The following is a 27,760-nucleotide window of genomic DNA, read 5'->3' on the forward strand; positions in this document are numbered from 1 at the left end:
TTTGACTAGCTATTTTTACATTACTGTTGCAAGAGCTCTTAACATAATATCTAGTGGTGATATATTTTCTCTGGGTACCTTTATTTGATTTCTATAAAAAGGAATTGGAATATTCTTAGGTAATTTATAAGCGTATGGAGAATGCCTGCTGGTAAATTCTTTATTTCCGCTTGTATAAATTCCATTTTGAATTTGCAGTGATTTGGGTGTACAGAGTACATGGAAGTTGTATTCGAGTTGATCATAGATGACTTTTCATTACACCTTTAAAGATCAGAATCTAATGTTTGGTCTCCACTGGCTTGTTGCTTTAAGAGCACCCATCCCCCTCCTTGCTTGAGCCACTGTGCCCTGTCAGTCATCCTGAAATACACTAGAGTGCTTGTCAGGCTGTTTGCTTACAAATGCATCATAAGCCAAACTGTGAGCTGTAACAGTGGTACTGACTTCCTAAACACACGGCATTGCTTAGGCAGTGGGTCAGTATCTGCGTGTATCTCTGTCCTGCCATAGGTGAGTCAAGTGTGAACTTCTTAAGATCAGACTTTGTTATAAGACCAACCCTAGTAATTGCAGATTATTTGTTGTTCAGTAAGACAACTTTGGGGGAAGTGATGGGACCTTTATCTCTAAAATGGGATGACTAGAAACTATGTTGTGAGTTTATTACTTTTATGAGGTAATTTTCCTTTTAGTTACACTGAACTTTGGATTACTTTATGAAAAGCTCAGATTTTAAAAGTCTGCTGTTCTGAGGAGATCAGCAGGATTTTCAGATGCAGATAAAAAATGTAATGTTTGAACATGTTTTTTTCGTGTATAACAACTCAGGCTAACTCAATTCTGCTACTTGGAGTGCTTGATAGCGACATTAAAAATAGCATGAAAACAAATTCTCATGTGTCAATGCCCAAGCTATAGTAGTCTTACATCAGAGCACTTACAGATTCCTACAGTGTAACGGAGTCATTACTGCTTGAGTAACTGTATGTGAGGCACCAGGGACTTCACATTCTTTCAATATAAAACTTGCTCAGTGAGCAGTTTATTTATGCAAACAATTTGGTTTCTATTATCAGCCTCTAAACTTAAATTGTGCACGAATGTTTTCCTTGTATTACTTGTATGCAGCCTTAAGTATTTGCAAAGAGAGAGCTGACAAAGCAAAGCCAGAAAGAACTCAAGGGTTTGGATAACTTGTATGTTGATATAGAGTTAGAATTTGAAAGCTTTATCTAGGGCAAATGAGAAAAGATTACTTTTGTGAATGTGTAGAAAGACTGCTTATTTATTCCTTGCCTGTTGTAGGAAGGATTTAAGGTGCTCACAAGGTTACATGAAATTCAAGATAAGATAAATTAAATGTGGTGTGAAAAAAAAAAAAGATCAAGTGTGAGAATACAAACCAGCCAAGAATAAGATTAAAAAATGAAAAAGGGAGCAGTTCTCAGAAGTCTTACGGAGGAAATTCATGTAACCGTGTTGCTCCTTTGCTCTGGGGGCATCTTGAGTGAGGGAATGGTATGGTTGTGTTTCAGTGGGAATAAAAGTGGGGAAGCCTCCCATTCAGATTAACCAGCTGATTTACGTGGGCATAAACGTGACCTCAGGTTTTCTAGGCAAGGAAAAGAAAAAGGCCCATTACTGAATCCAGAAAAAGATTAGATAGGCTTGGTGTTTGGGAAGAAACTAAGTTGTCTAAATACAGCTAAGCAGCTACATATCAGAGCAGCTCTGATCAAGTCATTTTGTAAAATAAATCATGTTTAGTTATTTTTGCACGAATCTGTTCATACAAGGCTCTTGTATTTTGTCTAATGCATTGGTGTAACGTTGCCAGTTGCTTTCTCTTTTTTTGTTTTTGAGACAGGGTCTTACTTACACTGTGAACCCGGTTGTCCTGGAAATCGCAGGGATCCACCTGCCTCTGTCTTCTGAGTTCTGGGATTAAAGGCCATTTCATTTTTAAACCATAGTAAGATATAACATTGCTGTGAGCTCCAGAACAACCTCTGCCTCCCAAGTGCTAGGGCTAAAGGCAAGGCATGAACCTGTTTTTTTTTTTTTTTTTTTAAGAAAAGCAAAAAACAATTTTTTTATGTAAATTTAACTTGAATTTCAAATTCATTTAGGCCAAAACTAACTGCATCAGTCTAAATTGGAACAGTTTCTGGGTAGGAGGAAGGAATTCAGAGATAAAACTTCCTAATGTATTTTGATCTTCAAATAGCCACCAAACACCTGCTGTCTTGAGGATTCTGTGCTTGGGGCTGTTTCTCATACCATGCTAACCTTGACCTATGTAAATGAAAAAATGATCGCACAAACTCCTGCTGGCAGCACAACATCATACTGAAAAAAGATAAGACTGCAGCAGTTAAAATTGTGCTAAGGCTCTTCATGTGACTATTCAGAGATGAATGTTGATGTACCAGGTCAGTCATCTTAGTTTCTTTTTCATACTGTTATTAAAAATAACTTCAAGAAGAATTTAAAAAAAAAATAGTATAGTATAATCATTCCCTAAATTTGTTTCTATAGTTTTCACTATAAATACAAATGTGGGCCAACTTAGAGCTATTGCGAGAAAAAAAATTACACATCAAATAGATACCACTCTACTGAGTTATAAATGATACATATCTGCAATTAATATGTAATTAGCCAATATAATTGATCAGATATGTGGGATGACATTGAGGATGACCCGGACACATAGGTTTGTAACCTGGGAAGTAAGTATTATAAGTCAAGTTGCAGGACTGGAGAGATGGCTCAGTGGTTAAGAGCACCTGGCTACACTTGGAGAGGTCCTGTGTTTGATTCTTATCTGTAACTCTAGGTCAAGGGATCCAAATGCTCTCTTCTGGTATCCTTGGCCATTGGATACATGTGGTGGACTTAACATGAAGTCAAAACACCCATACTTATATTAACTTGGAGCTGGGTATGATTATACGTACCTGTAATCCTAACATTTTGGAGACTGAAGCAAGAATATATTGAGTTTGAGTTCAGCCAGGAACATATGAGACCCTGCCTGGGGAAAAAAAAAAAAAAAAAGTAAATTCAGAGATTCAGTGAGGCCTTTGTTCTGAAGAACAGCTGATTAACTTTGTGAGAGTATTTGTTCAAAAAACCTAGTAAGACCTGCTCAACGAGCGCAATGTTATCTTCCTCCCCACTTCTTTCTTTTTGCTGTACTTGGAATCAAACTTAGGACTTCATGCACGCCTGGAAAACCCTCTTCCAGGCCCCAAGTCCAGATTTTTTTTTTTTAAATTCCAATTCACTGAGAACTAGTTTATATATATTAAACTAACTCATGGGCTAGAGGAGATGGCTCAGCAGTTATGAGTATGCATTACTTTTGTAGAGGATTGGAGTCCCATTTCCTGCATTCATGTCAGGTCACCTGTAATTCCAGTTCTAGGGAATCTGATGCCCTCTTTTGGCCTCCAGCATACAACACACACACACACACACACACACACACACACACACACACACACACACACACACACACACACAAACACCCCAATTAAAAATATTTGTTGGGTCAAAAACAGTCTGTTGTCTAAAGTGGCTAAAGAAGTTGTTACTAGCTATGAGATTTTGAGGTGTTTCTTGTCTTTGATCTTATATTGCTTTTCCATTTTAGCTATCCTAGAAGATGTTCAGTAGTATCTGTTGTGAACTTGATTTTCATTTCTCCAGTTACTAGAGATAGTGAGCATTTTCAGGCAGTGAATTAGTGTCACTAGAAAGATGTGAATTAAATTCTACAGATATTATTGAACATCTTTCAGCATTACTAAAATGAAAAAAAGTCAACATATTCCTCCTTTCAATAAACTATTGATAAGGACTAGATGATACTTGGCTAGATTTAGGTTCAATTCCTTTGGAAGGAATACTTCCTAGATGGTGTGACATCATTCTCACTGTGTCCTATTAAGAGCTACAATGTCTGGTGAGTCTCACTGTTAGGGAGGGCAAGACTGATCAGTGGGTTCAGTCTGTGTGTGATCTTCAGTGTTCCTTATTACACATTCACCCAATGATCTTGCCTTTCATTGATGACCACTGTTTGGATCTATCATCATGTTAAGGTTAAAATAGTGATTTTTACCATCCTGTAGTTCTTCTTTATTATTTATATTGCTTGGACTCATCCTATAAAAATCTTTTTTTATTATTAATTACCATAAAGTATAGCTCTCATTTCCCTGTATTTGTCAAGTTTCAGGAAATAGGATATATATATATCCTTTTACATTTCACTTTATATTCCAACCACAGTTCTTTCTCCTACCTCTCCTCCCACCCCCATCTCTTACCCCCCCAGATCACCCCCAGTGTACTTCTCCTCACAGGTAAGGGCTTTCATGAGGAGTCAACAGTCTGACATAATAGGTTGGGGCCCCTCTCCCATGTATTAAGGCTGAACATGGTATTCCACCATAGGGAATGGGCTCCAACAAACTAGCTCATGTACCAGGTTTGTATCATAGTCCTCCTGCCAGGGCCCCCTCTGATAGTTCAACCTTCACAACTGTCTCCTACATATGGAGGGCCTAGTTTGGTCCCCTGGAATCTCTACTACTGTCAGTCTAGAGTTCATTACTTTCCATGAGCTTGTTTCAGCTGTCTCTGTAGATTTCTCCATCATGATCTTGATCTCCCTTGCTCATATGTTCCCTCTTCCTTTCTTCAACTGGATTCCTGGAGCTTGGCCTGATTCTTGGTTGTGGATCTCTGTGTCTGGTTCCATCAATTGCTGGATGAAGGTTCTATGATGACAGTTGGGGTAGTCACCAATCTGAATACAGGGGTAGGCCAATTTGGGCATGCTCTCCACTATTGCTAAGATCTTAGCTGGGGTCATCTTTGTGGATTTTTGGGTATTACCCTAGCATCAGGCTTCTCCCTAGTGCCACAGTGGCTCTCTCTGTTAAGATAACTCGTTCATTGCTCTTCCGCTGCATCCCTCCCCCCCCTTTGACCATACCATTTCCTCATGCTCTCATCCTCCTCACCTCCCCTTTACCAACCCTACCCTTTACCCAGGAGATCTCATTTAATTTTCCTTCCCAGGGCAATCCATGTGTCCCTGTTAGGGTCCTATTAGGTGCTAACTTAACAATTTTGAAAGGCAACTATTGAGTTCTTTCCCTAGGCTAATTTTAATAACTCATTTCTGTAATTTCTATTCCTTTCAGTGCTCACATTTGTGTTAGTAAGAATCTTTTAGTTCCTCAGCTTTTTAAGTTTACTTATTTACTTCTATTTCCATTTTAAATATCTCATTTAAAATCAAGCCACATTTCTACCTGGCTCCTGAGCTTTTGACAAAACCCAGTGGTCTTTACTTCCCCACACATGAAGTCTCCATCTCCTGCCTATGGTCCTGGAACTTCCTTTTTCTTTATGGGAAATCGCAGTTAGTGAGCATTCTACACACTAGAGGTACCATGCTGTCTGTCTCAACTTTTACCAACAGCTAGAAAGTAGGTATTTTTCAGAAAGAGTATATAATGGGCTGTACTGATACTTATGATATAGAATCATAAGCTATAATTTAAAATTTTTCATTGTATATTTGCATAATTTTTCAATACTGGGAACCATTTCCTAATCACACAAGTGAAGTTACTTATGTGTATATATGTATGTATATGTATTTATTATTATACTTAAATAGATATACCTATCTGTATTATAATAATATATTTTACAAAGAATATTTTAATCTTTTTTCTTCTAGAAGTTATCTTTTTTAGGGCTATGAGACAAATACTATGTTTTGAAGTCACTTAAAATTATCCATTTATGTGTGGTTATGAAGTTTAACTGAAATATTAATAAAGTTTATTTTGTTTGCTTTTGATTTTAAAGGGGATTGGATTATGAGTTATTTTTAATTATATAAGGCAGTTACATGACGTTTGTCTTATATTAGTGCCCTGTTGCTGTAATAAAACACTCAAACAAAAGCAATTTAAGGGAGAAAGAGTCTGTTTTTCTCACAGTTCATACTACATCATTTTGGGAAAGCCAAGGTGTTAACACTTGAAGCAGTCTCATAACACATCTGTAGTCAAGAGCGGAGAGCCCTGAGTTGATGCATGAATGCCAGTGACAGCCTCCTTTCTCCATTCTATTTTAAAAGTATTTATTATGGATGAGGTTGGGAAGCTTTTTGGACACTCAAAGGCTATTTGTATATTTTTTTGGTGTGAAGTATTTAATTGTATTTAATGTTAGTGTTTATTGATCCTGTGATATGAAGTATAAGTAAAGAAGAGTACACTTAGTTTGTTCTTGTGTATGCATCATGTTCTTGGGCATAATGTTTTATTTTGCTACCATCACTAAAGTTTTACTTTTTGTTTTTGTTTTTTTGTTTGTTTGTTGTTTCTGGACTGTTTTCTCTTCCCATGTTCTCTTATGATGTCCTATTAACTCTCTCCTCCTTTTGGCTTTGCAATTCTTATTTGCATTTCCCCCTTTCCATCTCTTTCTGAGACAGATTCTCACCAGGATGGCCTTAAACTCAACAATCCCCCTGCCTTGTTCTCTGTGGTGCTGGCCTCATAGTTGCACACCAAAATTGCCTTCTTTTAAAAAGATATTTGTGTGTGTGTGTGTGTGTGTGTGTGTGTGTGTGTGTGTGTGTGTGTGTGTACAGGTGCTCACAAAGACTAGAAAAGAGCATTACATTTCCTGGAGCTGGAGTTACAGGTGGTTATGAGACTCCTAGCATGGTGCTGGGAGCTGAACTCAGCTAGCTCCTCTGGAAGAGAAGCAAGCACTCTTAATCACCAAGCCACTTCTCCAGTCCCCCAACCTTCATTCTTCATTAAATAGAGACTATATATTTGTGTGTGTTTTTATGTATGGTATGTGAACACACATGCAATTGTTTCATTGAACTTCTTCTCTGTTTCTACCATTGGTTCTTATTCATATGATGTTTACTTGGGTTCCTTCCTTCCTTCCTCCCTCCCCTTTTCCTCACTTCCTTTCTTTTTCTTTCTTCCTTTCAACAGGGTTTCTCTACATAGCCCTGGCTGTCCTGGAACTCACTATGTGGACCAGGCTGTCCTTGAACTCATAGAGATCCACCAGGGTTAAAAATATGTACTACCAAGCTTGGCTTTATTTTTCAGTTACTTTGTTGAGCTCTCTGAATTGATGATCTTTTATACTACTGGCACTTCCTGGAAAACAGTCTGAGAGGTCAGGGGTGGGTGAGAGCAAGTTACCTAGTAGCTTTTAGTAGCTTGTGGCATTGAACGATTGTTCATCCACATCATTTCCTTTGCTTCTAGGAGATGCTTTCTTTCCTTATTTAGTGCTCCTCAGTACATTCCATGGGAAGCGCTCCTGGCTAAGTGTCAGTCTCAGAACTGGTGGAGACACTTGGTTGGCTTGTGGTGATTGTGTTAGCTAGAGGAGCTAGGTTGTTAATGGAATGGTCTCATTGTCCTGATTTTGTCTACTACTCTTGTGTGTCTGTGCATTCAAACTGTATTTTTACAGGGACATCCCCCTTTGATTCTTTCATTTATTTGTGTGTGTGTAGAGGTTTGGGGCACAGCGCCTGTGTGGAGTTCAGAGGACACCCCTTGGAAGTCAGTTCTCTCCTTCTACCATGTGGGTCTGGAATCAGAACCCAGTCATCATTCTTGGTCCTAAGCATCCCTATTCACCGACCCTGCCTAACTTCCTTTGATTCCTATACCTTCCATACCCTGAATTTCAGTGCTGTCAGCAAGGACCTTAGATAAGAATTTACCATTGTGGTATATTTATTTCTTTGTAGTATTGGATAATAGCAAGTTTTCTTGAAGGTGATGGCTTTAATTTCATTTATTTTGTTTGTTTAGAAGGTATTGATGTAGCATGAATAATAAAAACATAGAGGTAGATAATTGGGATTAAAGCTGAAGATCAGATAATCAAAGTGTCCACTAGAGAGTTCTCACCTCTACCAATGCTCAGACAGAAGGGGTGATACTGTCCTCAGAGTGCATCTCCAGACTGCACTGCTTCTAAGGTTGTCTAGACTGCTATCCACCAAACCTCAGACTGCACTGTTTTCCACTAAACCTTAGACCCCTGTCTCTGTCTCTGGATTTTTATTATTTGTGCTACATATCTTAGATGTGGGATGATGATTATATTCCTGGAAAGCTGTGGAAATATGAGAGCAGGAGGCATTGATTATATCTAGTATGTGTTAAAATTTTACTTTTTAATTATATTTTTGTTTATATATATGTGTGTGTGTGTGTGAAAGAGAGAGAGGGAGAGAAAGAGAGAGAACGAGCACATGTATGTGATGTATGTGGAGGAAAGAAGAAAACTTATAGGAATTGGTTCTTGCCTTCTATCCTGTGGTCAGGATTACTTGGCAGCAAGCACCTTTGCCTGCAGAACCATGTCACTGTCCCAACATGTATTAAGGCTTAAAATGATTGAGTTAAAATTTGAAAGATGAGTTGGTATATGCCCAGTGGCCATTAAGGAGGGACACTCTAGGCAGAAAGAATAGAGTAAAGGTTTAAGGGTATAGGGGGAGTGACTGGTATAGGGGGAGTACAGACAGGAGCTATGTCAAGGAGACAGGGAGAAATTTGTTGAGGCAGGCTAGAAGGAATTACTGAGTTATTCAGTGAAGTCTGAAATTTATTTATTTATTTATTTATCGACAGGGTCTGACTATGTTGTTTGGCTGGCCTGGATCTCACTTTGTAGACCAGGTTGGCTCAGAACTCATATACATCCATTTGCCTCTGCCTTTTGAATGTTGGAATTAAAGGCAAGAGCCACCATGTTTGTCATTGAAGTCTGAAATTTGTATGTGTCAAAAATGAGGAATTGTGATAGTTTTACATAGGAAGTTAATGTAGCATTTTATTTTATATTAAAGGTATCAGTTCAGGAACAATTTGGAAGATAAATTAGAGGAGTAAAAACTGGAGGAAAGAGGCTAATTGGGGTATCATGGCAACTCTGAATAATTTTGTGAGGTCTGAACTAAGATGGGAATATAGGGCAGACTTGACCAATATGGGGGTTACAGGGAGATAAAATGTGCTCTTCTCACTGGCCTGATGTGAAGAGAAGGAAGAATGAAAGAATATTCTAGAAATTTCTGGGTTTGGGTTTGGTGTCCAGCCTTAGGATGATATCTTTAATGTAGTTTAGAAGTATGAAGTATAAAAGAAAGTAATTACTTTTTTTTTTTTTTTGAGGCAGAATCTCTCTGTGTATCCCTGGTTGGCCTGGAACTCACAGAGATTTGTCTGCTTCTGCCTCCTGGGTACTGTGATCAAAGGTCTGTGCCGCCAACTGGATTTTAGAGCTAAGACCACGAATTCAGTTTGTGATTCAGCCTTGTGAGCAATGGATTAGCAGCCCTGAAATACATAGAGGCCTGGACTGTACAGATGGCTTTGTGGGTCTGAGGCTGTAAATAGAACTGAGACTGTACAGTGACCCTGTTCTGAATGAGTGACACAATGAGATCAGAGAACAGAATGTAAGGGATTAAATCCTGGGAGGGACCGCCATGTGTAAGAAGCCAGAGAAGGACAAGCTACAGCAGACCCTGGGGAAGATGGCCACAGGGCATCGGAGAAGTGTGAGAATAATGCTTTGAAGTCAGGGGAGAAAGCCTTCCATCTCCTATAGAAAAGAAGTGTAGTATGTAAGATCAAAAATAGTTCAATAGAGTTAGTAGGCACATAGCTAGAGTCCATAGAGAAATTTAAAAATATCAGTAAACAATGAATTTGGGTGGTTTGATTTAAAGATTTTTTTTAGAGTTTTAAAAACTTAAAAAAAGGCACCTAAGACCTCCCCACCCTCTCCCCCCAAAAAAAGAAAAGAAAAAAAGAAAAACCCAAGGAATTAGAGAAATGTGACATTTTAAAAAACAGCTATGGCTGGGAGTTGGTGGCACACCTTTAATCCCAGCACTTGGGAGGCAGAGGCAGGCGGATCTCTGTGAGTTCGAGGACAGCCTGATCTACAGAGTGAGCTCCAGGATAGGCTCCAAAGCAATACAGAGAAACAGTGTTTTGAGAAACCCTGCCTCGAAAAACCAACAAAACAAAACAAAACAAAACCAAAAAAACCAACCCCCCAAAAAACAAAAACAAAAACAAAACAACCCCCCAAACCCCAAAACAAAACAAAACAAAAAACCAAAAACAAACAAAAACCCACAAAAACCAGTTACATACAACTGGTCCCCCACTTTCATGTCTTTACTAATTTCTGGAAAATGGATTTAATGTTTTCAAAGATCAATGGTTTGATTTTCTTTATATTACCAAAATGGCTACAAAGAAGAAATGTGATTTTGAAAAACCACAGTCTCTCCTCTCTCTCAATTAGTCATCTGTTTATCTAGATACACGAGTGAGTGTGCATCCCATGATGCTTGTGTGGATGTCAGGAACAATGTGGGAGAGGGGAGGTCAGTCTTTTCCTTCTGCTATTTGGGTCTTAGGATGTCAGGCCTAGCAGCCTGTACCCACTGAGCCAACTTGCAGTCCTGAATTTGTTTTGTTAGTTTTCATTTTGTTTCAAATGAAGGTTGATAAGAACTTCCTTCCCTATTCTCTTACTGGTCTTTCCAAACTACCATCCCTAGGAGACTTCACATACATTTATTTGAGCTATCTTATAATCCAATAGCATGTTGAACCTATAGGCTCATTGGACTCAGAGCAACAAAAAACTGCAGTCACCTTGAAAGTATATGTGGTTGTTTAGGCTTGGTGCATTGCAATCTTATGCTGTAGCTGAGTGTTATTTCTGTTCAGAATAATTCAATGAAAGCTTCTCTGATGTTTTACATTTTAGATTATCTTCTTTGATTTCACTTTGACTAATAGTTCTTTGGCTTTTAGAAAAATCCATATAAGGATTTATTTTTAGAAGGCAGTTTGATATTATGTCCCTTTAGAAAAATAATAACAGTAGGGCCCATGTCTTCCTCAGTCAAGGGTTCTTGGCCAGGACTATAGTCCTGGGCATGAGTTTTCTTTTGTGGAATGAGCATTCAGTAGACAATTGTTGGTTACACCCATAACATTCATGTCACTATTGCACCAGTGGGCATATTGGTAGTCTGGTCATTACTGTGATGTGGTGGTTTGAAAGAAAATGGCTCTCATAGATTGTACATTTGAGTGCTTGATCCCCAGTCAGTGGAACTGTTTGGGAAGGATTAGGATGTATGGCCTTGTTGGAGGAGATATGTTATTGGGGGGGGGGTAAGCTTTAAGGTTTCAAAAGCCCACACCATTTCCAATTAGCTCCCTCTGTCTCTTGCTTGTGTGAGATGTAAGGTTTAAGCTACCACTCCAACACCATGCCTGCCTGCTGCAATGGTCCCTGCCATGATGGTCATGGACTCACCTTCTGAGGCTATAAGCAAGCTCCAGTTAAACTTTGTTTTATAAGTTACTTTGTTATAGTGTCTCTTCACAGCAATAGAAAAGTAACTAAGATATGTGGTTTGTAGAGTTCCTTGGCTTTTAAAATAAGATGTAGGTAACTGTCATGCTGGGCTTATATGAGAGGGGATGCCATTTAGAATCTTGGTTCTACTGTTATTTTTATATAGTTCAAAATGTCTTTATATTGGAAGACATTGCTGCATAGAAAACATTCAAATTTCTGTCCTTTCTCCCTTGCTAAAAGGTTTAAAATATGTGCCATTGTGAAATATATGAGAAGTGGTATTTCATATGGTAACAATCGTAAAGTATGTCATTAGAGGAGGGGAATGAGGTTATCCTGTGAAATTCATACAGACAATGTTACATTTCAGTTAAATCAGTAATGAAATTATAGCTCTCTGCTTCTGTTACAATAACAACAAAAGGTAGGTTGCCAGGATGGCTCAGAAGGTCAAGGCACTTGCCATGAAACCTGATGACTTTGATGATATGAGTTTTATCTCTGGGTTCTGTATGAAAAACAGACCCAACTCCCACCAATTGTCCTCTGATCTTCCTAAGGGCACTACGGTATTCATGCTCCCTCTCAAATAGATAATAAATAAATAAATAAATAAATAAATAAATAAATGTAAAAGAGAAAACAAAAAGGACATTAGTGTCAACTGGTTATTTATGACCAGAGGGTTTTAAGACCTATATATAAGTAAAGTGTGTGGTTCTCCCCCCGCCCCCGTGCTTTTTACTTCATATTGGTTAGAGCAATCCCCACCACTTTTCATTTTAAAGTTTTCATTTAGGTAACATGAGGAAAGAAGCTTACCTTTGAAATGACATGTTTTTTGCTTTGTTTTTTGGGACAGGCTAGTTTTGGAACTAGCTCTGTAGAATAGACTAGCCTCAAACTCACTGAGATCCACCTACCTCCGCCTCCTTGAGTGCTGGGATTATAAAGGCATGTGCCACCACTGCTTGGTGGAAACTCATGTTTTGATTTCCAATCAACTTACCACTGAGGGAGGAGGAAACAGATCATTTTGATAATTTTTCACAGAACATCATTAGGATGACTATCCCAGGGTTTAATAAACAACTCTTCAAATATCATATCCCACTGCAAGAAGCTCTTAAAAGTTTCTGCTATGGGGCTGGAGAGATGGCTCAGTGGTTAAGATCACCAACTGCTCTTCTAGAGACCGGGGTTCAATTCTTAGCATCCACATGGCAGCTCACAACTGTTTGTAACTCCAAAATCTGATACCTTCATGTAGACATACATTCAGGCAAAAACTCCAATGCAAATACAACAAAAATAAACCCGTGTTTGTTTAAAAATGTTTCTGTTACTACATGCCTGTAATATCCAATGTTTGTTCTAATATAGACTGTTCTATTTTATTGAAGCTCCTGAGTTTTGGAACTGAGGAAATGGAAAAAAAACCCCACACTCTTGAGGGTAACAGCATTTAGTACATTTAATGACTGTAGCCCCAGCTGAGAGCAGGGAGCACACCTCTTACTCACCTCTCTTGAATCGATTTCAAAGGGCTCAAGGTCCTTCATAGGGTTATTTTTCATTCAGATTTCCCATCTCAAATTCCTAAGAATGCTGCATTTCTAATTAGTTCACTGCAGGAATTATGCTTTAGATTTTAGTCAAGAGATTCAATTCAAGGAGGCACCAGAGGGGAGCTCCGCTTTAAACTCTTGTTATGAGAATGGAGTGGAAGCAGTCTTGAATGATAATTATGGGCTCTATAGATGAAAGATGTTTATGCTAAATGTAAATGTATACAAGCAGATTCAGCTATCTTACTGAAAATGAAATAATAGGATCAGCTAACATTTGTTGAATCCTTGCTAGATGCCAGAGATATGGGCTGAACTAGATAGGCTATTTATGTCTATATATGACTTATATCACCTTTAAAATCTCTGTGAGGTAGGTTCTCTTACTCTTCTCATTTAACAGATGGTGAAACTAATATTTAGAGAGAATCCAGCAGCTTGTCTAAAGTTCCCAGTGAAAGCCTAGAGAGTTGGCTGAATTTGAGTTTCATCCTCAGAGCCCACATGATGAAAGGACACTTGTGGTGTGTGTGTGTGTGTGTGTGTGTGTGTGTGTGTGTGTGTGTGTATGTGTGTATGTGTGTATGTGCGTATGTGTGTGTATGAAGGCAAATAAATATATAATTGTAAAAACAAAACAAAGCTTCTTCATTATCCCACTGTTCCTTGTCTAACCTCCCCCCCCCCCCCCAGTTATTGGCTATACTCTTTCCAATTGCTCCAGACAAAAAACGTCTCTCTATCCTATCTTTACTCAGGAATTCCATTCAGCTCAACCATCAAAATGTATCTGCAATTGGCCTGATATGGTTTCTTCTGTTGCTATTATTCAGGTCTAAGCCATTATATGATAATCTCTAATTTCCATTGTCAGCTTGATTGGAGGAAAATCCCCCAAGAGGGCCACTGTTTGGTGCATCTGGGAGGATGTTTCTAGATATGATTAACTAAGGGGCAGGAGAAAGGCCAATTCTAAATGTGGCTGGCAGCAACACAGGGACTGGGGTACTAGACTGGGTATAAAGGGAGGGATAAAGACAATTGGGTGGGATGGGTTTGGGGGCTCCGACTTTAAATGCCCTTCCCCTAAATGCCCTTCCCTTGTAATGAGAATGATGACTACCTTAAATGCCATTCTAGAGCCTTTATCTAATAGCTGATGGAAGCAGAAGCAGACACCCACAGCTAAACACTGAGCTGACCTCTTGGGATCCAGTTATAGAGATGGAGCAAAGGGGTTAAGACCATGCTGGGGAAACTCACAGAAACAGCTGACCTGAGCAAGTGCAAAGTCATGGACCCCAGTCTGACAGCTGGGGAACCAACATAGGACCAAACTAGGCCCCCACATATGTGTGTTAGCTAGGAAGCCTGGGCAGTCTATAGTGCCTCTGGTAGTGGAACCAGGATGTATCCCTAGTACATGAATGGACTTTGGGAGCCCATTTCCCATGAAGGGATACTACCTTAGCCTAGATATCAGGGGGTTGGGGGAAGGGCCTAGCCTCTGCCCCAAATGACTTGACAGACTTTGATGATCCCTCATGGAAGGCTTCACTCTCTCTGGGGAGTAAATGGGGGACAGGATGAGGGGGTCGGTGAGGAGCATGGGAGGGTGGAAGGGAGGGGGAACTGGGATTGATATTAGATTGCTTCTAATGTAAATAAAACTTATTTAAAAAAAAAAGACATCTGGGCATGTGTGTTCCCTCTTCTCTGGTTCATAGACCAAATCTCTCTTGAAGCTATGCCCTGCTGACTTTGAAAGTGGCTTTTAGGGGAGTTGGGAGCTGTGAACTAGAGAAGTCCCTGTTGTAGGCAGAGTGTAATTAGCAACTATGGTGGGACTGTGGAAGGCTGGAATGCTAATAGGAATGTGATCTTCTAATATCCTTCTCTGTTATTTCCAGGACATGACTAAAACACAGAATGGGGTGTACTGTAATAGAGAAATGCTCAGGGTATTAGATGGTGAGCCATGAGTTAGATCATACTGATGTATGACAAACTTGTGTCTTTCATGACCGCCCCCCCCAAAGTTTGCTGCATTTAGAAATGAGTGTTAAACAATTTTAAAGTAATTCAAATTTAATTTTAAGCAGGGCAATAAAGTGAAAATTTAGGCATTTTGTGGGAAAAAAGATAGGGAAGGATTGGGTGGATTTGCCTTGTCCTGAGTTTTGTTGCCAGAGAGATCTATTATTTCTGTCAAGAGATTTGTTCAATTGCCTAAGATTCTGAAAACTGGAATTTGGTCCTTGTCTGTCTCTCCCTCCACACTTCTACCACTTTGTAAAACTATCTCCATGCTGAATGGTGGTGGCACATGTCTTTAATTCCAGCACTGGGAAGGGAGAGTCAGGTGGATCTCTGTGATTTTGAGGCCAGCCTGGTCTACAATGCTATACAGAGAAACCCTGTCTCAAAAAAACAACAAAACACCCCCCCCAAAAACAAACAAACAAACAAACAAACAAACAAAACAAACCATCTCTATTGGGTAGGGGTTAAAAGATTTCAAATCAACCTCAAAAAGGCCTTTAAAATAGCAAACACCTTTATTAAATGGTATAGAAAGCCCCTCAGCATTTCTATTCATACAAGCCTAGAATATTGTTGAAATAGTGGCTGACTGTAGGTTTTCTTGAGTGTTTGGAGGTCCTTCCTAACTTCTAATATTTTATAGATTATAAGATTCTAATGCTTTAGAATGTGAGAATATGACACTTTATAATCTGGTAGGATTTTTGCTGGACTCAGGTTGTCATGTTTCTGTAAGAAGCTGGTCACAACTGGACAGACTTTGACCTTTTCTCAGCTTCATTTGCAAGTGTCTGTAGTCTTCTACCACATATGGCCTCAATTTCCAATCAGTCAGGATTACTGAATGGGACAGATACTAAAGAGCAGAAAGACTTCTTTTTTTTTAAATTTATTTTTCTTATAAGAAACAGCATTTATTTGTAGAATAGTAATTATATGTAGTCAAGGTTCTTCAAGGACTTGATTTGTTATTTTATAATTCTGTCATGGAAAAGTAAACTTCTGAATAATGTTCTCTACCTAATGTGAATTAAATACATAAATATAGTCTTAGAATTTACCTTGACTTCATTAGGTTTATATTTTACCTCTTGGCTAAAAACATTCTATACATGTTGTGCTTAATTTTTCCTCTTCCCAGTTTTTTTTTCTCCCTTGCTTCCAGTTTTTAGTGTTCAGTGTATCATTGGAAGCCCGTTGTAAATTCTGTAGTAACCTACTTGTGGAGTGGGGGGTGGGTGGGAAGGGAGGATGGTAGGGGGCATGAGAGTGAAAGAGAAAGGGAAAGAGGGAGAGAGGGAGAGAGAGAGGGAGAGGGAACTGGGATTGATATGTAAAATAAAAATAAAAAATAAAAAATGGAAAAAAGGAAAAAAGATGCATTTTAAAAGTTTTATGAAGGCTCAGTTCATTCTTTTTTCTCTATTTCTTTTTCTTTTTTTTTTTATATTTTTTTTATTTTTATTTTACATATCGATCCCAGTTTCCTCTCCCTTCCTCCCTTCTTCCCTTCCTCCTTCTCTCCCTCCCTCCCATGCTCCCTGACCACCTTCCCATCCCATCCCCCCACCCTGGAGGGTGATGCCCTCCAGGAGGGGTCAACAAAATTTGACAAGTCATTTGGAGTAGGGACTAGGCTCTCCCTCCTGACTATAGGTTAAGGGAGTATCCCTCCATGGGGAATGTGCTCCCAAAGTCCTTTTGTGTACCAGGGATACATCCTGGTTCTACTGTCAGAGGTCCCTTAGACTGCCCAGGCCTTCTAACTGAGACCCATGTTCAGGGGGTCTGAGTCAGTCCAATGCTGCTTTCCCAGCTATCAGTCTGGGGTGGGGGGGTGTTCATTAGCTCCTCCTTGTTCAGGTCAGCTGTCTCTGTGGGTTTCTGTAGCCTGGTCTTGTCCTCCCTCTCTGCATCTGGATTCCATTTCAGCTCAGTGTTTAGCTGTGGGTGTCTGCTTCTGTTTCCATCAGCTACTAGATGGGGGCTCTATGATGGTGGATAAGTTAGTCATTAATCTCATTATCAGGGAAGGACATTTATGATAGCCTTTCCACTGTTGCTCAAATTGATAGTTGGGGTCATCCTTGTAGGTCTCTGGACATTTCTCTAGAGTCAGCTTTCTCTTCAAATCTATAATGGCTCCATCTTTTATGGTATCTCTCTCTTGTTTTTCCTCTAGTCTATTCCTCCCCTGACTCAATCTTTCTAATCCCACATGCTTTCCTCTCCTCCCCTTCTCTTTCTCCTAGCTCCCTCTCTACTCACTGCTGCTCAGTTCATTCTTATTTTGGTTGACAACGATGTCCTCTCTTTGATTCTGAGATGAAAACAAATGTCATGAACCTTGATTTCATCCCCCCCCAAAGGAATATTTATTTCTTTTTCCTTTTTTATTTTTTATTTAAATAAAACAATATTATTTTATATAACAATCCCAGTTCCCTCTCCTTCCTGTCTTCTCAGTCTCCACAGGGGCATTTATTTAAAGAAAGTATTTATTTACTTTATTCTATGTGTATGCTTTGCCTGCATGTATCTGTGTGAACTATATTTGGTGCTCTAGGAAATAAGAGAACTGAATCAGACCCCTGGAATTGGAGTTACAGACAGTTGTGAGCACCATATGGTGCTGAAAACTAAACCCAGCTCCTTTGCAAGAGCAGCCCTCAACTATCCAGCCATCTCTTCATTCCCACTTTCTTTCTTTCTTTCTTTCTTTCTTTCTTTCTTTCTTTCTTTCTTTCTTTCTTTCTTTTCCTTCCTTCCTTCCTTCCTCCCTCCCTCCCTCCCTCCCCCCCCCTTTTTTTTTTTTTTGAGATGTGGTTTCTCTGTAGCTTTGAAGCCTGTCCTGGAACTCACTCTGTAGACCAGGCTAACATCGAACTCACAGAGATTCACCTGCCTCTGCCTTCCGAGTGGTGGAACTAAAGGTGTGCACCACCAACACCTGGCAGTTTATTTCATTTTTAATTGTGTGTCTGCATACATGCTCACCCATTGAGGCTAGAGGCATCAGATTCTCTGAAGCTCCACTTACAGGAACTATGAACTGCCTGACATGAGTACTGGGAATTGAACTGGGTTGCCTGAAAGAGTAATATGCGTTCTTAACTACTGAGCTCTCTGTCTAGCCCAGCAGTTTTGATTTTTATGTTGCAAGTACCTGTCATAAACAGGTTTGCAGGTAAAGCCCTTAGTGAACAAGGCATTTGATCAGACTTATATTTTCAGAGACATTTTTTATTGTATAGATTGACTCTGGTTACACATTGAAGTACATCATTACAGGGGATGGAGGGATAGCTTAGTGGTTAAGAGCATTTGTTGTTCTTCCAGAGAACTGGTAGCTTAAAACCAGTTAATCCAGGGGATCCAATGCCATCTTGTGACCTCCATAGTCACCAAGCACACAGGTGGCACACAGACATACATGCAGGCCAAACACTCATGCACATTGTTAGCTAGAGTTTTATTGCTATGAAAAGACACCATAACCTTGGCAACTTTTATAAAGGAAAACATTTATAGTTTCAGAGGTTTAGTCCATCATCATCATCATGGTGAGACATGGCAGCATGCAGGGAGATATGATGCTGGAGAAGGAGCTGAAAGTCTTACATCTTGGTCTGTATTAAGCAGAAGAAAAAACTGACTTGAGCTTCTGAGACCTCAAAGACTGCCCACACAGTGACACACTGCCTTCAGCAAGGCCACGCCTACTCCAACAAGGCCACTTCCTATGGGCCATTCCTATTCAAACCATGTCACACATAAGGAAAAAAAGTAGGCCACCATGGTAATGTTCTGTCAATTTTACTATGTATCTGTTATAAGAAAGGAAAGTGACAGGTAGAATGGTTGAAAACCAACTCAAACCAAAACGTTTCAGTGCTATGCTGCACTAAGAGAAAACATTTGTCAGTAGTGCTAGGAGTCTTTCTTTTTTCCTTTAAAGAATATTTTCTGTATTCTGAGAAAAGAAACTATGCTTTTACCTTTAAAAAGGAAATTATACAGTGAAAAGAAGAGAGACATATCATATTAACTGTAAACTGAAAGGCCATTATGACTGTATCACAATCACCTAACAGTAATGCACACTACCACCGGTACACGTATGATATATATTATCTAGTACAACATGAATAATTAATTTCCAGCCAAAGTAGCTTTTAAAAAATAAAGGAGAGCTGGGTGATCATGGTGCATGCTTCTAATTTCAGCTCTTGAGAAGCAGAGGCAGGTGGATCTCTGTGAATTTGAGGTCGCCCCAGTCTACAGAGTGAGTTCCAGGACAACCAAAGCTACAGAGAGAGAGAGAGAGAGAGAGAGAGAGAGAGAGAGAGAGAGAGAGAGAGAGAGAGAGAGAGAGAGAGAGAGAAAGCAAAGGTGGCTCATGATTATAATCTAGAACTTAGGAGGCTGAGGGTTGAAGCCTGAGCTATATAGTGAGTTCTAGGCTAGACTGGGTGAGACCCTGTCTCAAAACCAAAACCAAACACAAACAAAAAGAAAAGTGATAGTAGTCCTTGTCAGTGACTTGTGATGGAGCTCAGCATAGACCTAGAACAAGGACACACTTGATTGCCATGAAGTGGGGAGGGAACCTCAAAGGGGCTGTTTGGGTTATGTTCAATAAGAGATCTAGAAAAGTGCTATGTTTCAGAAAATTTGCTCTATCTCTGCAATCAGCTATGATGGTGGGTTTTATATAAAGCTGTCAACATTTAGTATAAATGGAAAATATATAATATATTGTAGTTATTTTGAAATGGCAAGAGGAACCCTAGGGCATCCCACTTGATTTATACAGTGTCCTTTTCCCTCCCACTTAAGACTGTACATTTCAGATTCTTGTGTTGACTACACAATGTTTTGATAATGTCTATGAAGTGAACAGTGTGCACTGGTGCCTTTAATGGTATAGAAAACCTCAGAGCATATGGTTGTACTTAAATGCTCTTATCAATTATTAAGTTTGTCATAATTGTTCCTTTGAGACTTTCAACATAATTATCTTTGTTTTTAATATTAAACTTCACCGAAGACACATGAAAGAATAGAAGTATTATAATAATATTTAATTATAAGCACATTTGAATGTCAATATGTAGATTATGTTCTATGATGCTAAGTCACTGGGGAGAGCCTTTCAGAAAATTTCTGTTATTCTCAAGAATACTTCAGACATACATTTAAAAACTGACAGTTTCACACATGCATATAAAAATTTCAGTGTTTTTCATCTTTCCCATTACATTATCACCTATCACCCACCTTTCTACCTCTACCATTGAAACCCCTCTTTGCCCACCTACTTTCATGTCTTTGTGTGTGTATGTGACCCACTGAGTTTAATTGGGGTTGGTTTCATGAGCATGGGTAGGAGGTTATTTACTGGAGCATGGACAGTGCATGAGTGGTTATACCACGGAAGAAAATGATGCCCTATCCCTGGCAACCATTGACTACCAATAGGGAAGGGTGGGGGCTTTATGAGCCCTTCCAATATCCGTGATGAAATGCTAACAGGCACAATCTTGTGTAGGTAACCACAGATGCTATGATTTATAGCCATTGTAGTCTTATTATAATTTACATATATGCATGTGTTTATACATGTATTTGTCAATATGCATGTGGAGGTCATAGGATAACTTGCTGTCTGAGTTACTTCTCTCCTTTCTCTACCTGGGTCCCAGGCAGCATGGGTGTTTAACTGAACAGCTATCTTGCCATTGTGCTATCTTGCTAGCTTGCATTTTGTTTTATATTAAGAACATTATAGAGATGGGTGTGGTGGTGCACACCTTTAATCCTAGCACTTGACAGGCAGAAGCAGGAAGATCTCTGTGAATTCAAGGTCTACCTGGTCTACAGAGTGAGTTCCAGGAAAGCCAGGGCCACATAGAGAGACCTTCCCTTCCAAAAACAATTTTAAAGGAAGAAAGGAAAATTATGGAGAGTAACCATGTGGGATGACATCTGAAGAGCAGTAAGGCTTCTGACTTCTGGACTCTACAGCATTTGCTTCTATTTTTGTTTAAACAAATTCTGTTATTAATGTAAAAATCATGATATAAAGACAAGAGCCAACATATATGATTCTTACTTATAGGATATTTCTCTGTCTGTCTGTCTCTCTGTATCAGGTCATAGCCTAGATGGCAGTTTTAATGAAGTGTTGATCTTCCTACTTACACACAGAGACATAGACAGAGGTAGTGAATATCTTCGAGTGTATACAACAGCACGTTTACAGATCCATGGGATGGACCCAGAAGAGTGGGGGAGACTGACAAGCAAACTGGTGCTGGTTTTACAGAACTAGGCTAAGGGTAAGGGAAAAGTCTGGGGGGTGAGTGGGAGGAGACTTTCACTGGAGGGATGAGCAGGCACATGGACTCTATCTTACAGTTCTGATGTGTTTCTTAGGAAAGAGAATAACTCAGTCTCCTAGGATTGAGGTTAGGAAGAGCTTTGAAAAGATTGATATCTTATTAATCTGTACTTGTCCACCTAGTTATCTGTCTATTTATAGCCAATTAGTAAATTAAAAAAGATGATAATTACTTGCCCTTACAGTTAAAGCTACTAACCAGAAAAACTAGAGCAATCATCATACTTTCTATTCCCCCTCCCCCAGTTTCCTGGGATTGTTATGGTGTTTGGGAGGGTTATAGTTCACTCAGTCAGAAGCTGTGGGAAACTGGGGGGGGGGAGAATTAGTAGGCACAAAGTGGAAAGATTTTTTATTTATAGAGTCGTATTTCTGCATGTTGTAAGATTTTCTTTTTTTTAATTTTAAAAATATTTATTTTAGTTTTATGTGTATGCTTGCATGCTTGAGTGTATGTCTGTGCACCATGTGTGTTGAGGTGCTCACAGTGGCCAAAAGTGAGGTCAAATCTCCTGGGTTTGGAGTTATAGATGGTTGTAAGCTGCCATGTGGGTGCTGGGGACTGAAGCCAGGTCCTCTGAAAGAGCAGTAAGTACTCTTAACTGCTATTTCTCAAACTTCTGTTTTTAAAAAAAAGTTCTTAAAGTAGGTTAAGTTGATAATACATATATATTTTCTCTGTGAGTAATGTGTACTTGAGTAAATACTTCCTGAGTGATGACTAACAGGGTGAAGGTTAATACAGATTTGTGGATCTAGTAATTCAGCTAATAGTCTTCAGGGCTGATATATTAGTTTCAGTGTTAGTTTCAATATGTTATGACATACCAATCATGATTATGTAATTAAGAATATATGATTTCTTAGCCAGGGGTGGTGGTGTACACCTTTAATTTCAGCACTTGGGAGGCTGAGGCAGATGGATCTCTGTGAGTTCAAGGCCAGCCTGGTCTACAAAGTGAGCTCCAGGATGGCCAAGACTACAAAGAGAAACCGTATTTTTTTTTTTTTTTTTTTTTTTAAAAAAAAGAGTATATGGTTTATATGAAAATCTCAGTGATTAGTTTATGTGTGTGTGTGTGTGTGTGTGTGTGTACATGCTTGTGTGTGTGTGCATGTGTAGGAATGTTTGGTGGTCAGTATCTGTGTTTTTCACTTTTACTCTTCCCTTCTTTTAAATTATTGAATGTGTTATTGTGAGTGGTATGTAGTCCAGGCTGGCCTTGAACTCATAGAGATCCATCTACCTCTCTTTCCCACCATGCCTGGCTTAACTATTATTATTTTTATTTTATCTTGTGGCTTAGTTATTTTTCTATTGCTGTGATAAAACATTATGACCATGGTTGTTCATAGAAGGAAGAGTTTATTTGGGCTTATGGTTCCATGTCTTTAAGAGTCCATCGTGGTAGGGAACATGGCAGAAAGCTGAGAGCTCATTTCTTCAACCACAAGCACAAAGCAGAAAGAGCAAACTGGCAGTAGGATGAGGTCTCCAGCTCTCAAAGCCATCCCCTAGTGACATACTTTCTCTAGCAAGGTCACACTTCCCAAACCTTCCAGAACAGTGCTAACAACTGGGGGAGGGGGAAGTGTTCAAATGTCTGAGATTATGGGGGACATTTCTCATTCAAACTACTACATATTGTCCAAGTATTAATGCTTTCCCATGGGCTTCTCCTTTTTCTCTAATAATTATTCGAATTCTTATTAGTTTCTTTCCTATATGTGAAAGAAAATTGCCCCAACCTCCCTTTACAACCACAACTCTGAAATAAGCAGCCTTGGAAACACATAGACATACACCATGTCTTCCAGCTTCTCATCTAAGTCTTTGCAAGAATGGGCAAGAATACAAAGTCCCTGAGCATTATGTGTCCATGGAAGTCAGATGGCTTGCCTACTGTCGGGTATGTGTCAAGAGGTCGGCAATAGCTTTCAATTAAGGTTTCTGACCAAATGGAAACTGGTTTGATAAGTTTGAAAGTCAATTTTGAATCCACTAGCATTTATTAGAGCTAAGCCAAGGCAGCATGAGAACAGATAATAACTTGGGAGTCTGTTGCTTCTCTGATATTGGATTTGGCACCCTGAGTCTTGGAGGACTGAAAAGACGTGCCAAATAGAAGTCTCCCTTACTCCATGATTGTCGGGAACCCTGTACTTTGGAAAGATTTCTCCTTACTTATAATTATTTTTTTTTGTGTGTGTGTCCTTGTACAGGCACCATGTCTGCAGAAACACCAATCTCCCTGAATATGGACATCCAGGATCTGCAGGTCCAGACAATCACTGTGGAGAAGCTGCTAGAGCCCCTGATAATCCAGGTATGAGCACCGTGGGTGCAACAGTGGACAACAACTGTGTTTTAGCAGAATTTACAATGGTGGGAACAGCAAGGGGTCAAGGGCAGATTTGGTTCTAGATACTAATGAATACATGATCTAACATCATCCTTTATTTAAACTGGTATTAGCTGGGTGGGGTGGTACACACTTTTAATCCCAGCACTCAGGAGGTAGAGGCAGGCAAATAGATCTCTGTGAGGTCAATTCTTGTCAGGTGTATACATGGCCTTAATCCCTCCAAATAAAATGGTATTAAGATATAAAAGTATGTTTTTGATATTAATAATACAATTCTGAAAGTTTTCCTTCAGATTCTTTTTTTGGCACTAACTACAATATTAATACACACACATATATTTTATATATTTGAAATAGGGTCAATGTAGATCAGAGTGGTCTTTAGCACATGACTCCTTGCCTCATCCTAAGTCAGGTGGTGGTGGCGTACATCTTTAATCCCCAGCACTCAGAAGGCAGAGGCAGGCGGATCTCTGTGAGTTCGATGTTAGCCTGGTATACAAAGCGAGTTCCAGGACAGCCAGAACTGTTACATGGAGAAATCCTGTCTCAAAATACCAAAAAAGAGGTGTATGTAACAATTATTATTATTATTACTTTTTTGTGTGTGTGTGCATGTGTGTACATGATGAGTGTGAATGGGCACCTGTGTGGTGGCACATGTGTAGAGGTTGGAGGACAACGTTGTGGAGTCATTTCTCTCCTGGCTGTCAGACTTGTGTGGCAAGTGACTTTACCTGCTGAACCATCTCCCTAACTCCAGATGTATATATAATTGTAAAGCACTGCTATGTAAGTTATCTTGGATACTCCCTTAACCTAGAGACAGGAGAGAAGGCCTAGTCCCTACTCCAAATGACTTGACAGATTTAGATGACCCCTCCTGGAGGGCATTACCCTACATGTGGAGTGGGGGAGGGTGGGAGGGGAAGGTGGTTGGGGGGCATGAGAGGGTGGGAGAGAAGGAAAGAGGGAGGAAGGGAGGGAGAGGGAACTGGGATCTATATGTAAAATAAAAATAAAAAAAAATTTAAAGGACTCCTATGATAGTCTTCCATGAAATAAATAATCATTTGATCATATGAATAATGACTCTCTGACTTAGTTATTATGTAAAACTTGATTTTGTGTATTGGATTTTTTAAATTAAAAATGTTTTTATTACCATAAATTATATATAAAATGGATTTCATTATGACATTTTAATACATACATAAGATTATTTTGATCATATTCACCCCATTACCATTTCTTATCCCTGAGTATTTGATTTTCTTGATGTTGAGCTTAAAAGAATCTATTCATTGATGTAGATCTAAATATTTTACCTTTAACAGCAAAACTGATAAAGCAAAACTCTACATCATGCACTCAGGTCCCTCCTTCTAAAGACACTAAACTCTCAAGGTTTGCTTAGGTGAAAAACTACAGTGATCTTATGTCTGATTATTCAAAAGTGCTCTGTGTCTTTTCTGGGCATGCACGGTGCAGTAGCTCTGAGGACAGACATGGGGCATGTTTTCACTGAGCACAAATTGAGGCCTACTATTGGGAAGACAATTTAAAACATTTCTCACTGGTGACAGCTGAGTTTTATATTAACTGTTGCTGTCTAAAAAGCACTAAAACCTAAAATTAATACTGCTTAAGCCATTTACTGTACTGAATGCTTTCATGTTGAGACACAAAACAAAATATCTATCTATCTATCTATCTATCTATCTATCTATCTATCTATCTATCTATCTACCTACCCACCCATCTACATATCATTTCTCTTTCTCTCTCCCATGTTAAATTTAAACTCAGAGTGCTCCTATCTTTGTTTTCTGGGTGCACTATTATGTCTGGCTTTATTTTGTTTTTCTGACAAAGTTCACTAAAAAAATTATAATCTCCCTGGAGAGCAAAGAAAATTAAAACATATTCAATTTACTATCAAGAAACAAACATTAGTGCATTTTCTTCTAAGACAATAAAATAGTGGATAATTTTCTTAGAACTTTATAATTAAGAGAATATAAATTCAGTGGATAGTGCAGTCCTGCCACACCTCCTGTTTGGGAGGATTAGGTAGCCTAAGATCTCTCTCTCTCTCTCTCTCTCTCTCTCTCTCTCTCTCTCTCTCTCTCTCTCTGTCTCTCTCTCTGTCTCTCTCTCTCTCTCTATATATATATGTATGTGTGTGTGTATTGAATATGTATATATGCACATATGTATATGTGTATATGTGTGTGTATTGAAAAATGTTTTTTCTTTCCTATTTCTGTGTTAAAATACCATGACAAAAGCAACATTATTCAGATCATAATTCTTGGTTGCAGTTCATCTTGGTAAGGAGGTTATAGCCAAGGAGTGTTTCAGTGTTCTATTGCTATAAAGAGACAACATGACCACTGTAACTCTTGAAAGCATTTGATTGGGGGTGTTCAGGAATATTTGTACACTGTGTGAAAATGTATTGCTGTGATTGGAGTAATAAAAAGCTGAATGGTCAATAGCTAGGCAGGAGGTATAGGTGGCACTTCCAGGTACAGAGATAGGAAGAGGAGGAAATAATCAAGGTGTGTGTAAAATGCCAATGACAAATGGAGGGAATTGGATGTACAGAATGAAAGAAAAGTAAAAAAACCATGAGGCAAAAAATAGGTTAATTTAAGTTATAAGAGCTAGTGGGACAAGCCTAAGCTAAGGCCAGGCTTTCATAATTAATAAGAAATCTCTATATCATTATTTGTGAGCTGCCAGCTGACAACAGAACTTGATACAGGGGCTTGCTTACAGTTTCAGAAGTTTAGTCTGTTATCCTCATGGTGAACAATATGGAAATCATGGTGCTAGAGCAGCAGTGGAGAGCTGCACACTCATCCTCAGGCAGGGAGACACAGCTTTTGAAACCTCAAAGTCCACTCCAAGTGACACACGCCCTTCATCAAGGCCACACCTCCCGATCCTTCTAATTCTTTCAAATAGTGCCATTCCCTGCTGACTAAGCATTCAAATATATGAGCCTATGGAGGCTATTTTTATTAAAACCACTACGAGGAGTTTGACAGAATTGGTCACATTTGAATTCACAGTCAAGAGCAGAGAGGATTGCTTTCCTGCCAGTGTTCATCTGGCTCTTTCCCTTTCATCCAGTTCAGGGCTCAGCCCATGAAGGTACCTGCTCACATTCAGGGTGGCTCTTTCCATTCAACATACTCAAAAACATCATCAGAGATCTAGATTGTGTCAAGGTAACAATGAAAACTGACTGTCAAACACACAGACACACAAAGTAGAGAATATGCTGCATATATAGATTATATCTTACTTTTCTATTTAAAATGGTGTTTTGATAGTCTACCCCCTTCTTTTTGTGGTGCTGGGTATTGAACATATGTCCATAAACATTTTAGGCAGTCACTCTAACCACTGAAATACACTTGCAACCCAATTTTTCCATTAAAAAATTTGAACTCTATTTATTATCCAGGTTGTTTTGTCTGCTTATATGTCAGTGTACCATGTTCATGCCTGGTGCCCATGAAAGACAGAAGATGGTGATCCCCTGGGATTAGAGTTACAATGGTTGTGTACCTCTATGTCAGTATTGAGAATTGAACCTATGTCCTCGGAACAGCAGCAAGTACTCTTCTGAGCCATATTGCCAAACCCCATTCTTTTTATTTATTTATTTATCTTATTTACATATTGATCTCAGTTCCCTCTCCCTCCCTCCCACGACCCCCAACCACTCTCCCATCCTATCCCCCCCCACTCCATGAGGGGGTCAACAAAATCTGTCAAGTCATTTGGAGTAGGGACTAAGACCTCCTTCCTGTCTTTAGGCTAAGGGAGTATCCCTCCATGGGGAATGTGCTCCCAAAGTCCTTTTGTGCATCAGGGATACA

At 39.2% G+C, this 27,760-nt stretch overlaps 1 protein-coding gene across 1 annotated transcript in view; it reads left to right on the forward strand.

Moving 5' to 3' along the window:
• The window catches only part of LOC127223891 (catenin alpha-3-like), a 105,291-nt gene that overhangs the window by 17,240 nt on the left and 60,291 nt on the right, over window positions 1-27,760 (forward strand). Inside the window, exon 2 of the mRNA XM_051186581.1 lies at window positions 23,722-23,825. Coding sequence (XP_051042538.1) covers window positions 23,727-23,825 — 99 coding nt within the window. The 5' untranslated portion in view covers window positions 23,722-23,726. The remainder of the gene's footprint in view (window positions 1-23,721; window positions 23,826-27,760) is intronic.

This window comes from Phodopus roborovskii, unplaced genomic scaffold (assembly GCF_943737965.1).
Source record: "Phodopus roborovskii unplaced genomic scaffold, PHOROB, whole genome shotgun sequence".
NCBI classification, from domain to species: Eukaryota; Metazoa; Chordata; class Mammalia; order Rodentia; family Cricetidae; genus Phodopus; species Phodopus roborovskii.